Below are 13,304 nucleotides of genomic sequence, written 5' to 3'. Positions count from 1 at the left end.
GCAGTGCTCCTTCCAGCTTTTTCCTATTCCTTTTTTTCCCCTCTTCTTTCTTTCTTTCCTCCAAACATCTGTCCCAGCCCTTCCTGCCCTTCTGAAAGGGAGCCCCGCTCCGAGCTCCCGCGAGAGTCTGTTTTTCTTGACTGTACCCTGGGCCAACATTTGGTTTGCATTTCCCACTTCCTCCTCCTCCTCCCACCGCCTCCCAGCCCTGTTCTGCCTCCCACCGTCCAGCCTCCTGCTTCCCCACGGTGTCCCCTGCCCCCTGCCCTCCCCAACCTGCTCCCCTGCCTCTGCCCAGGGCCACCAGTTTGGTGTCTGGAGGGTGGGAAGAACAAGAAGTACAGAACCCAAATGTGTTTCCCAAGAGCCACTCAGGGGACGACAGCAGAATCTGCCCCAGGCCTTCATTGTCTGGATGAACTACCCGTCCCCCCCCCCAAAGAAAATAATAATAAAAAAATGTCCTCCTGGAGCTCTGGCCATGACTGGCCCCAGCAAGGGTGGGTGGGGGCCCGTGAATCACTGCTCTGCTCTTTGGAGCTGTCCTGGGGAGGGAGAGAGGGCTCAGCCCCACGCCCTTGTGTGGATACACACAGACTGTCCAACCACACAAACCGAGGCTGAGGACAGAGCCCCGCCCAGAGTAGGCCTTGGAGACCATTTTCCTGGACTGAGTAACTTAGCAAGAAAGTCCTCAGGCCTGGGCTCCCGTACACGCGCGGGCCACATGGGTGAGGGGTTGCATATCCCTGACTCTCCCCCGCTCACCCAGGACCATGCCCTCTACTCTTTATCAGCCACATACAAGGCAGCCCCAGGGTTGAGTCTCTACAGCTGGCTGCTCCCGTCTCCCATCATGTGGACCTGTCCGGCCAGGTGTGCAGGCTCCCAATCAGAGTCCAGCCAGGCTATCGACCTGGAAGCCCCAAGAACAAGAGGGAACCACTGCACAAGGGCGTAAGCATCATTGGTGATTCTGAGAAGGCAGAGAAGAACAATGCAGTGGGGTGTCTAACTCTGGTCCTCTTAGACAGGTGCCTAGCTTAGGGTCCTTTTTCTGGTAAAGAAGTTAGAGCAAGGCATCTGGGTCCCCGCTCCCTCCTTCTCTAGATCCTTCTGCAGAGCCATGGGGCTGGGAATGATGCTGCCTAGCCTGCACCCCCTATCCAGGCCCCCCACTCCCAGGCCTGCTGGGGTTCAAGTGAGCCAACACTGAAAGAGATGGAGCTCCACATGCAACTGGCCCCACAGCCACAGTTGTGTCCACAGACAGAGCCCTGCACCGCCTCCTCCCCCTTGGCTGGAGCACAGAGCGGGACTGACTCTCTCAGAGCTCTGAGCCCACCCCTGCCTTGGCATCATCACCTGCCTGGCCAGCCTTTCTAGCCCTCAAGTTCAAGGGCTCTGTGGGCAGCCCTAATATCCCCAGAGCCGTCCCACTCCTCTCCCCCGCCTGCGCCCACCCCCTTTGCTGTTGGCTAAGACGCGTCTCCAGGCAGCTATCTCGGGAGTTCTGAGAAATCACCTTGGAGCTTCTCAGAAACGCTGGAAACCAAACCAAAGACTAAGTCACAGTGACATTAAGTCACAGCAACTCCAATCTATCTGGCCTCCCACGCACCCTGAAGGGGCCCTACTGCCCCTAGGTCTGCTGCCACCTTAGTTACCTCAACGGGGACTGGACGGCAAGCCAATAACTTTGGTGCTGGGGGTTCCCTCTGAGGAGCCCTGCCTCCAAGATTCCCCTATTCCTCATCCAAGATCATGGGGTTCTCACCTATTCCTTAACCTCTCTCTTCAGGAAGTCCCTGCTGCTACCTAACCACCATCCTCCCTGTTGAAGGTCATCCTCTGCCCCTGCAGGTATCTCTAACTGTGTATAGAGGCTTGTCACCCACTATTCCTCCTTCACAGGGTCTCTCCCTACCTGCACATGAGTGAGTTCCTTGGACAAGGACATATCCTGTCCTTTATATCCCTAGAGCCGGGCATACCGCAGGTGCCAGGCAGGGTTGAAGAATGAACGAATTAATCCATCCACGAATGGATCCTAGTAAATTTTCCTACTATTTCCTTTCCAGATCTCCCTTCTCTCCCTCTTGAATGGGCCTTGGGCAGACTTGCAGCCATACCCACCCATCAGCACCGAGGTCTTCCTGCTGCCAGCCCCTCAGGCTGCAGGCTCTCCGGGTGATTTGCTCATTCCCCGAGCCCCACCTGTGCCTGGACCCTCCCTCACAGGCAGCACACCCACGGTACGCACTGGTGGGCCATCCCAGGAGCCTCAGGACCAGGCCGCCTCCCTATGCCGTCCCACCTCCTCCCCGCCAGGCATTTCAGCAACAGGTTGGCGTTTAATTCAGGCTCTTCCCTCTGTAAGCAGGAGACCTCCCTGGCTCCTGCCCGTCCCTCTTTCCCACTGCGCAACACCAGCAGAAGAAACAGGGGCAGGACTGTGGGGCCCTGGGGCTGGCACGGGGCCAGAGGTGACTGAGCAGAGCAGAGGGAAGAGTCAGAGTGCACAGGACTGAGCTCACGGCCGGGGGAGCCCAAGCCTGGCTCTCCCCTCTCCATTCCTTAGTGTCCCCACCTGCAAAATGGCCAGGCCCCCGGTCTCCAAGGCCCTTCCAGCGCCACCTCTGGTGGTACTAAAACTTCCCAGGCTAAGGCCCCAGCTCTGCTCAGTTCATTCTTCCGAACATTTGAACTTGTGCATCACAAAGTTGTACCTGGGCTGTGGGGACAGCTCAGTGGAGCCCTGGCCCAGCACACCCTGGGTTCCACCCCCCGTACTGCAAAAAAAGGCAAGGTTTGCCCGTCCCTGATGCTACTGAACTTTGTCTCTGTCACCACTGGTGACAGAATCTGAAGGTCACAGGACATCAGAGCTGGAAAGGCCTCCACATTCACCTAAGGCAAGGATCACAGCAAGTCTTCAGGGGCCAGAGGGGAGTTAGCTTGAGAGGGAAGGCCAGGGGACTCTGGAGACCTGAACAGGACAGACTCCAGTTAAAGAAGATACTGTGCCCCTCAGCTCCGGACACAATGGCATGCGCCAACACGAGCCCCATCCTCAACTCTTTGGATCTGACATGAGAAGCCCCAAATCTATATATATATTTTTTTTTTACAAAAGACCAAAAAATGCAATTTTAAGGACTTGAACATTTTTTTCCCTTTCCTCCTCTTTGGAGGATACATTAAACGTCCACTAGGACGTTTTGATCTTGGGGCACCTCTCAGCCATCCTGCCTACTTGTTCAACAGATGACTGCTCTGTGGTCGGCCTGCCTGAGGTCACAGAGCCATCAGAGGCTGGGCTCTGGTTTCCTTTCTTGACTCCCAGGTCCCAGCTTCCTCCTAAGCCCCCCGTGAATGGTCATGGTAGGGCCCATGCAGGGCTCTTGGCTTCCTCCGGCAGACCTGCCGCAGGCCACTTTCATCCTGGGGCCACACCTACTGCGCCTCCCTCCAGCCTACAGGGTACGCTGCACACAGGGTTCCTCACTGCCACCCACCCAACTGCAGAGCCCAACACAAGAGTCACAGAAATCTGACACAGTGCCCTCAGCTCTTGGGTCCACCTTCTTTCCCCCCCCCCAGACTCTGCCACTTTGCCCCTGACCCAGGAAAGAGCAACATTAATTAACTGTCATTTGTATCCTCTTTAAGCCTCCTATCAACCCTCATTTTACAAGTGCAAAGGCACAGAGAGTTTTAGCAACTTGCTGGAGTCACACAGCTAGGATATGTGCCAATGGAACCCAGAGTATTTAATTCCACCTCTCCCAGGGATGGAGAATTCTCTCCCTGCTCCAGGAGCAATACAGTCATCATGCAGAAACAAGAGGTTATGTACCCATGGGATGGTGCTGTGTTAACTGTCCTCTTCACTCCTTCGCAAAGGGCTGGCCCTGGGGCTCCAAGAAGGGGGTCAGCTGAGCTCAGGTCTGGCTCAGTGGAGGCCAGGAGCAGGGACACATAGAGGGAGGCCAAGGACAGTGCTACTATTACAGGGGCCAAGATGAGACTGGCTGCTCTCCAGGGGCTCCAGAAAAGCCAACACGATATTTAGATGCAGACAGGGTCTGGCCCCCACTGCTCCTGGGGCTCCCCTTCCAGTTAAAACATGCTGCCTCCCCACACCCCATCCACTCTCAGCCTCTGAGGTCTGGGGAGCTCAGACCCCCGCCAGAGCCTCCACAGACCACTAACTAGATGTTCATTGCACAAAGGTACAGCCAAGGCATGAATGGGGACTCCGTCCTGTCTGTGCCCACTTAGTGAACCCTGGCACACCAGCCTGGAACACCAGGCACTTGATCCCAGTGCCACCAAGACCCCACACGGCCAGAGGAGATCCTGCCCCAGCTCCCACATCCACCATCCCTCTGAGACGGAGATTACTCCCTTGCACTCCAGAAATCTATGATGTGCTCTCTGGGAGGACAGACAGAGTTCCAAGGACATGGACAGGTCCTGTCCAAGCCTCAGTTTCCCCAGCTGACACAGGAAGAAGCATAGTCACAGCAATTTCTCCCCTCCCCCAAGTCTTCTCCACCAGCACTCTGGGTGGAGTGGGCGTCTGGACCCACCCCCAATCATTTTTAATAAGATCCTACCCAGAGCTCAGTTCCGTGATCTTGATCTCTTCCTCAGCTCTAATTTCCTGCCTGACTCAGGCCCCTCAAAGGCTGGAGGAGGCAGCTTGCAGCCCCTCATGCCAGCTCCCAGCTCTAGTCCTGGCCCCCTACGAGTTGGAGAGATGGGCAAGGTGGCTCGCTCATCTTCTATCCCTGCAACTGAGGAGGGGGAATTGCTAAGCAGCCCAGGGTCCACTGACCTGGTCCCGGCTGGCCATTGCCCACTGCAGATTGCTTTTTCCCAAATCTGAAACTCCAGTCTTCGCAGCATCTGAACTCAGAGCCCATTGAAATGTGGATGGGCTCCAGCCCTGCGCTCCTCAGCTGCAGCGCCTGCCTCCCAGCCAATCCCTGGGGACAATGCATTGTGCTGGAAGATTTCAAAGCATACCTTGGGTAACTGGAGCAGAAGCCTGCTGGCACCTTTCCCCACTGCGGAATGCCAGAGAGGGAAACTGAGGCTCAGAGGAAGCACCTTCGAGAAAGAGCTAGAACTTCAGGTTCCCTAAGAGTAGGAGAATCTTTCCCATCCATTTGGATGGGAAGAATGGATACTGGGAGGAATTTCTCCATCCCTAACCTGCCTAAGGGTCTACAAGAGGGAGGTCCATGCTGAAAAGGGGGACAATAATAATGAATATAGCTCTGACTTTTATTGAATGCCTACTATAGAGTAAGCACATTTTAAACACTTTAAATGAATTATCTCATTGAATACTAGCCATATTCCAATGACATTGATATTTTTATTGTCCCCATTTTACAGATGAGAAAACTAAGATACAGGCAGATTATGCAACTTTCTGGAGTCCACAGTTAATAACTGGGAGGGCCAGAATTCAGAGCCAGGCAGGATGCCTCCACATCTGGCGCCCTTCACCAGAATAGGGTACTGTCCCGCATCTGGAACCCAAGGGAGTGAAGAGATAGGTCCAAAATCCAGGGACCTCCCTCTCTGGAATCCTAGTTCTGGAGACTGCTGTGGGCTCTTAATCATGCTCTTGGGGTCCCCCTGCCTCTCCAGGGGAGAATTTTAGATTATGGGCAGTATTTTCTGTGGCTATGTCCCCACTTCCCCTGGCTGGCCACCCCCTGAAGACACTGTCAGGGATCTCTCTAGAAGGATCCCAGCGAGAAAGACATTCAACCAGAACCTTACCTACAGCAGGCAGGTCCTGCCAGACCTCTCTGCCCAATAACCCCGCTGCAGCTCCCTCCCTGGGGCCTGGCCATCTCTCTGTCCAGTTTCCTGTTCCCTCCATTCTCCTGAAGAGACGGGAAGTCCCTCCTGAAGCAGCTCACTTTTGCTCCAGGCCTTAGGTCTGCGGATAGAGATGGGTGCATTTCCAGAATACACCTCCTCTTCCCACAGAAATTTGAGGTGGTTTAAAACCCCCAGAAACCTTCCTCTATAACCAAATCTCCCTGCCTTCCCAAGACTGTGGTGCTCAGACTTCAACTCAAATCCAAGATGCTGAGGGCTGTGCGCTGGGGAAGAGGGACAGCCACTGAGGGCTCTGGCTCTGGGCAGCACAGGCAGGGACTCCCCAGGAGTCCCCAAACTCTTATGAGACCGCATGTGACAACGCCACGATGGTGTGTCCCTGAGAATGGGAGGGTGATCAATCAAATCCTTCGCCTAGGAGCCTGGGATGGAGGGGGGTGCTGAGGGTTGGAAGGCCAGGTGAGGCAGGCGTTTACCTGGCTGCGGAAGCAGAAGCGCAGGGGCAGGAGGCACGAGAAGAAGTACTGGCCCCATCGGACCACGCAGGAGAAGCACCAGCTCAGCCGAGTCATGCTGCCCCCGAGAGTGTGCCTGGGGCTCACGGGTCAGTAGAGAGGGACCAGAGTGGGGGATGCAGGGGAGGAAGGCGAACGCCCTGCTCCCGGGGTCTCCCGGATCCTCAGCCCTGGAGGAGCAGCCCGAGCGTCCTGCACCCTCTAACGGGAGAAGCAGGGCGGCGGTCCCGCGGCGCGGTCCGGACCTGGCTCCATCTTCGCGTAGCGCCCCACTGGGGACACGGGCGGAGGCAGGGCGCTTCCACCCTTGGGGACTTTCTCCGGCTGCTCCCCTTCGGTTCCCCTTCGTGGCGGCGTGCCAGCCTCCAGCCTCTGCCTGCCTGCTTCCCCGGCCGGCTGGAGGGAGAGGCGCAGCACCCCGGGAACTTCTGAGCGCGGGGAGCGCGCCGGGAGAGGCAGTGGGGACCCGGCAGAGGGGGTGTCAGTCTCCTGGCGTCTGCTTGCGGGAAGGAGCGGCAGCGGTGGGAGCCGGGGTGGCGGTGGCAGCATTGTGCTCCACGCTGCAGTGTGTGTGTGCGTGTGTGTGTGTGTGTGTGTGTGTGTGTGTGGATTCCCTCCAGATCTCACTCCAATTCCCATATTGCTCCCCAGAGCATAATGTGATTAACTTAAACGGAGGCCTCCGGCTTCCACCACCAAGGCAGAAACCTCCCTGAGCTGGGAATTCTCATGGGGACGCTGCGCACAACCTGGACCAGCTGTCGCGTCTTACTGCCCACTCTGATCCTGGCCACACCCGGCTCCTGGTGGGGATCGCTCTCCAGCAACTCCGGGAGTGGGCGCTCAGAGGACTCACAGCTCCCCAACAGGTTGCTAGGCAGGAGAGCGATGCGCAGCCTCGGGCTAAGGCTGCACCTCGCCTCCCGCTGCTCCGGGCGGGCTCCCCTTCCCATTTCTCTCTGCCAGGCCCCTAGGCCACTGGTCACCAGAGCCTTCCCTGCCTCTGCGACGCTCAGGTGAACCGTGGATGGGGTCCTCCTCTCAGGAATGTTGTTGGGGTCACCATATTGAGATACTGGAACTAGAGGAGGGGAAGAAAAAGGGGGAGACGGAGGTGCCCCCTAGAGCTTCTGCTGCCCACCCAACAAGGGGTGCATCTGGAGAGAGGTGAACAATCAGAGACGGAGAAACAAAGGGACAGAGCCAGGCAGAGACCAGGGGAGCTGGGAGGGCAGCTTCACCCCCAGTTCTGTGGCTGCCGAGAAGCTGGCAGGCAGGGAGCCAAGCCCAGAGAGAAAAGGGGCGGAGGAGCTGCACGCTGCACGGGCCTCTTCCGCAGCAACAAGGCCGCTGGGCGCCAGCCAGACCCCTGCCAACCATCCCCGCGGCTCTATTCCCCGCCTGCGCTTCCCCGGCACCATCTCGGGCTGGCTTTCCCTGCAGGCTGCCTCCCCGCCCCCTTCCCTCCCTGCTCCAACCAGGGCCTCTTTCTCAACAGGTAGGCTGAGGGCCTGGGGGTTTCTTGCTAGCTCAACCCTGCTTCCAGTCTCTCCTCCTCCGCAGCAGACCCCTGGGGCCCTGCTCCAGGTGGGCTTCTGCTGCCCACCCAACAAGACAACAGGTCCAGCATTGGCAGGGACACTGGGCAGGGACACAGAGGCAGGCCAGCCAGGGAGGAGGAGGTTGCTGCTGGGGTGCAGACAGAGATGGGGAAAGTCAGACATTAGGGCGCCTCACCTCCTAAAACTCCCCCAAGCAAGGGGACCACCATCACCCCCCCCACCACCACAAGAGCCCTGGATGAAAGCTGCAGGGGACTTCAGGGAAGTCAGTGGAGGGAGACGGTGGCGGGACCCTCACTAAAGCTAGCCCGTCCCTAGCAGCCTGCCTTTGTCCACGCACACCATTCCCAGCAAAGGATCTGACTCTGCCCAACCCTACTCCAGGCCTGAGGGGGGCCTCAACTCCCCAAAGCCGCTACCACCACCTTGGGACAGAGAAAATAGATGAGGCCTAAGAAACGAGAAAATGGAGTTTGAGCCACAGTGGAAAGAACTTTAATTGAAAGGAATCCCTTGGATTTTTAAGAGAAGAGGAAATTTTTCAGATAAGATTGGCTGACATGTTCCCTACCCACCTGTGCCACCAGCCTGAGGGAGAGAAAGGCAAGATGACTCTTTTCCCCAGAGGATTCTTACTGTCCTCAACACTTCCACCCTAGGGAATGTACCCAGGAGTGCTCTGTCACCAAGCTCTATCCTCAGCCCTTTCTTTTTTTGAGATAGGGTCTCATTAAGTTGCTGAGGCTGGCCTCAAACTTGCAATCCTCCTACCTCAGCCTCCCGAGTTGCAGAGATTTCAGGCATACACCACTGTGCCAGGCTGTCAGAGGGTTCTTAAAGTCTTCTCAGCACTTAGGTTGCCAAAGACACTCTACAAACACAGAAGGCAGAAGGGAGGGTTGAAAGGAAAGGGATTCAGCCCTTCTCAACATGAAGGTCCTACGGGAAGGGCTCTTCCCATCCAGAAGTTTCTTAAGCCAATGACCCTCTGGAGAGAGGAAAGAGTCTAAGGCTGACTTGAATTCAGACCTGTTATTGCCCAGCCTTCCCCTCACAGCCTCTGGCCCCATCATGCCAGGGGTTTCAAGTCATGAAGGTCAAAGTAATCCTGCCCAATGACCTCGGTTCTGTTTCACCTCCAGGAGAGGTCCGGATCCTGAGATAATACCTGCAGAACCTCCCCACCCCCCAAAGCCCTTCAAGAACCTCCCGGCAAGTCCTAGTGAGGATTTTCTTCCTCTTTCACTTAAGTTCATGGGGTGGGAGTAAGGGACTTCCAGTTCCAAAAGGTCTTCTCCCAGTCTTCATCTCTTTTCTCCCTCAAAGCCTTCAGAGCACCAGAGACTGCATCCAACAGTGGTAGGTGCTGGGTACATCTTCCCTCCCTCCTGTCTCTCCCTCAGGCCTCAGATCCTCAAGGACAGAGATGAAAGGCTTCCCATAACGACCAGATCCAGGACGCAGCCCCAGGCACCATGAACTGGAGGTGTGTGAGGGAGGGATCAGGCCATCCTGGATAGGACCCTGTCTGCCGGAGGCCGCAGGTTGGACCCACAGCTCCCTGTGTGGGCCATAAAGCCCTTCCCCAGTTTGAAGAACTGGTCACCAAGCAGAGGAGGACCTCAGGGTTAACTGGTCCTCAAGGAATTCTGTCCCCTGCCCTTGCAACATGGCCTTCTCCAGGATCCACTCCCACCAGCCTCCCAGCCCTGCCACCTGGCTCTTCCTTCCTCCCCTTCTCTCCTCAGCCTGAGCCGCGCCGGGCCCACAGGGCTGTGCGGGGTCTGGCCAGGGCTGGCAGGAGAAGGCATGTTTCCCACCCTCCTTGTGTTCACATGCCTGAGACCTGGACTCTGAATGCAGGTCCCAGCCCACAGCTGGGGGGATGGAGGCCCTATTTTCAGGGAGGGGTTTCTCTGGCCCTTCTTCCCACGTTTCTCAAGGCTCAGGAAAGATAAGCCAAGAAAGAACGGGCACCTCCCAGAGGCAGCCGGCACAGGTGTTGGGAAAACAAGAGAGCAGGTGATGGCCCACGGGCCCCTGGGGACAGCCCATGGGAGGAGGGCCCACAAGCCCAGGTAGACACAGAGCGTCCTCTGTCCCAAGCCATCATGGCCATAGTGCCCCTGACTGGTTTTGTCTGGAGGGGGACAAAGGCAGCTCCTGTTAAGAGAAAATCACTTGGGCATCTGATCGGAGGCTCCGGGTCTCCCTTTCACACCCAGAGAGAGATGTGCACACACAGCTCCCCTGGGACCACCCCGTCCGTCCTTCTCTCTTAGAGGGGACAGCTCTGGCAGGCCCCTCCTCCTGCCCCCATCCGCCATTTGCTCAGAACCAGAGAGGGAGAGCTTCCCTACCCTCTACCTCAGGGATCCCCATCTCCTTTGGGTTTAGCCTCCCAGGCTGGACTTCCAAACCTCTCAGCCCCAGCACCAGGATGGGTCTCACCAGTTCCACCCATGGGTGACAGCCAACCAGACGGAAGTCCACCTCCAGCCCCTGGTCCTCTCTCCACACAACAGAATGAGGGTTCCTGCTGAGCTGGGCCCCATTTCGTGTGGACATCAATGGCAAGGGGTCTCAGGGAATGTTCTGCCCACCCAATGAAAGTCCTTGGACTCCCTGCATCCCTGTCTGGGTGACACCAGAATGTCCTTCATATCATTTAGTGCTGTCCCTCATGGATGTATCTGATCAGTTCTTCACCATCTCTTCTCCACCACCAGAACGCCAGCTCCAGAGGACTTGTCAATCATTCCTGCCTTAACACTGAACAGGTGCCCGGTGTGTGGGCAATAAACATGGGAAAGAAGGGATGGAGGGAAAGGGCCTTTCCCGTTTCCAATCCACTGCTCACCAGCCGTGGGGATTGTCATGTTCAGGATTCTTGCAGCTATGGCAGCCAAGAGGTCAAGGTCTTCATGCACTCCACTCCACTCACCCCTGAGCAGGGACCTCCTGCGTCCCTGTTCTGAAACAGCTCCCCAATATCCAGTGTTGATTCCAGTTAAACTTGAAAAAGATCTGATCCTTTCCCCAGCCCCTAATTTACAAGAGGACGTTGAATTCCGGGTTGTGGTGGCACACACCTGTAATCCCAGCAGCTCAGGAGGCTGAGGCAGGAGGATCTCAAGTTCAAAGCCAGCTTTAACAACTTATCGAGGCCCTAAGCAACTCAGCGAGATCCTGTCTCTAAATAAAACACAAAAAAAGGGCTGGAGATGTGGCTCAGTGGTTAAGTGCTCCTGAGTTCAATCCCCAAGAAAGGAAGAAAGCCCTGAGAGGGAAAGGGACTTGCCAGGGGCCACACAGCTAGAAGGTGCAATGCAAGAATTAGATCAACTCCTCCGTTTCTGGTTCATTGCTTTTTTACAGGACAACATTGCAGCCAGAGAGCAGAGAGGAGGGTCGGCAGAAGGCCATGTCTTCTTCTAGAGGCACCCTGAAGAGTTAAGTCCACGGGCCCTCTCTCCCTTCACCACCACTAACTCAGGTCTGTGGTCTCTGACAGACAGGAAGTTCCTCTTGATATCTAACCTCCATCCCTCCCTCTCAGATTCCAGACCATTTCCTCTTCGACGGCCTTGTCTGGGGAAGGAGAATAGCATGGTCGCTCTCTTCTGCACAATAAATGCCTTCAGACACTGGCGGCTCATTATTCAAGGCCCCATCCCCCCACCCCCACTCCTCTCTATTCTCCGGGCTGAGAATCCCCGGTCCTCTGGGCCCCTTTCCAAATGACTTCCATCACCACCCAGCAGCTGACATGATAAACGGTGGGTGGGGGAGGAGTGGGGAAAAGACTGGCCTGATGGTGGGTATCGATCCACTGGGGAACCCAAGGCCAGGCCTCCCTCACTGGGCAGCTGGAGGTGGGGAAGAAAGGGCAGGGCCCTGAGGTCGTCCCGCTACCCCTGGGTTGACCATGGCAGGGCCCAGCATGGAGACTACTGCAGACCTGGGAGCTGGGCTGCTGGGTCTGAGCCCAGGACCCAAAATGAGATTAAAGCAGGGACTGTCTAATTGATTCGGATGGAACCGGGGGGAGAGAGAGAGAGATGAAGGGAGGGTGCGGAGGAGAGAGGAAGGAGGATGGGGAAGGGGACCTGGAGGGCTGGCCTGGGAAGTCCCACTGCACAAGCTAATACAATTACCACGGGGCTCGCCACCCCCTCCCAGGAAGCCAGCCCACTGGCTGGTCTGACCGAGAACTGGACACACTGGACGGAGGGTGGTTGGGTGTGGGAGGGAAGCTGGCTTTAAGCTCCCCGTCCTCGGAGCCCAGAGACAGCCGCAGTGACTGCCAGAGACTCCAGGAGGGAGAGACAGGCGCAGGGAGGCAGAGCAGACAGAGAACCAGGTCCCCACCCACTTCCAGTCCAGCCACGGCCTCCCCTCCCCCGTTCTCCACGCTGAGACCTCCTCCCTCCCGGCTCACTGCCGCCCTGTCCCCTTCCCCTGGGTCACTCACTGGGCACTTTCCCCGGCCCATGTCCAGCCCTGCGTTTCTGCAGTGTGAGCTCAGCCCAGGCCCTCAGCCTGCGTCCCACAGATGTCCAAAGAACTGGAAGGAACGAGGCTGGGAGGAGCCAGGTCGTTGAGACAGATCCCAGGTGGCTGCAAGACTGAGTTGAGGACCAGAGGAAAGAAAGAGCCCCCAAGTGACACAGAGGGAGAGGAGGAGGCCGTGGGCTGCGACCCACCCCGAGTAAATAAATGAGAGGACACCGTGACAGTGACAGGGAGACCAGCAAAGCAGAGGGCAGGAGAGAGCTGGAGGTGAAGCAGCTGGGCAGGTGGTGGACGCTCCTGGCCACCTGCCCAGGGCAGCCAGGGCAGCCAAGGCTCCCCGTCTGAGTGAGGGGAGGGGCAGGGAGGACAGGAGCGGAGACAAGCCACAGGGTGCCAGCCAGGGCACCCAGGCCCGGAATCAAACAGTCATGGCTTCAACCCTGGGCTCCAGAAACAGCAGGACTGGGGGCTCCTGGGGACTCCCATCTCTGACCATAGAAGGGACTGACCCAGAGGGAGCCTGAACTGAAACCCTCCAAGGTCCAGCTGCAGCCGCTGTGGTCAGGAGCCAGACACCCAGGGCCAGGGATCTTATGGCCCTTGCCCCTGCCTAGGAGGCCACAGTGGGGTCAGGCCCAGAACAAGTTCCTGGGGACTTCAAGCCCACCCAGATGTGCGTCCCTCACCACTCCATAGAAGCAGGAGAGACACCTCAGTGCCCTGGATGGACTCTGTCCATCCTCCCCAACCTTGAATCAAAGCTGCAGGCTGAGGCTCCCCTGGGGCCAGCAGACTTCCATTTTCTTCCCGGGCTTGAATGGTGTAATTCGACTTCCTCTTCTTC

At 57.2% G+C, this 13,304-nt stretch overlaps 1 protein-coding gene across 6 annotated transcripts in view; it reads right to left on the bottom strand.

The window, feature by feature from the left end:
* Tns1 (tensin 1) overlaps positions 1-13,304 on the bottom strand; it is a 208,404-nt gene that overhangs the window by 178,966 nt on the left and 16,134 nt on the right. Inside the window, exon 1 of one of the 6 annotated variants that reach the window (XM_071619627.1) lies at positions 12,420-12,455. The exons of 4 other annotated variants lie outside the window; for them this stretch is intronic. In XM_071619627.1, the coding sequence (XP_071475728.1) occupies positions 12,420-12,440 (21 nt within the window). In that variant the 5' untranslated portion in view covers positions 12,441-12,455. Of the gene's footprint in view, positions 1-8,716; positions 8,817-12,419; positions 12,456-13,304 lie in introns of those variants that run through there. One more of the 6 variants, XM_071619624.1, reaches the window with a different exon arrangement.

Source organism: Marmota flaviventris, chromosome 11, assembly GCF_047511675.1.
Source record: "Marmota flaviventris isolate mMarFla1 chromosome 11, mMarFla1.hap1, whole genome shotgun sequence".
NCBI lineage: Eukaryota > Metazoa > Chordata > Mammalia > Rodentia > Sciuridae > Marmota > Marmota flaviventris.
This window is presented reverse-complemented; position numbering and strand designations above follow the sequence as displayed.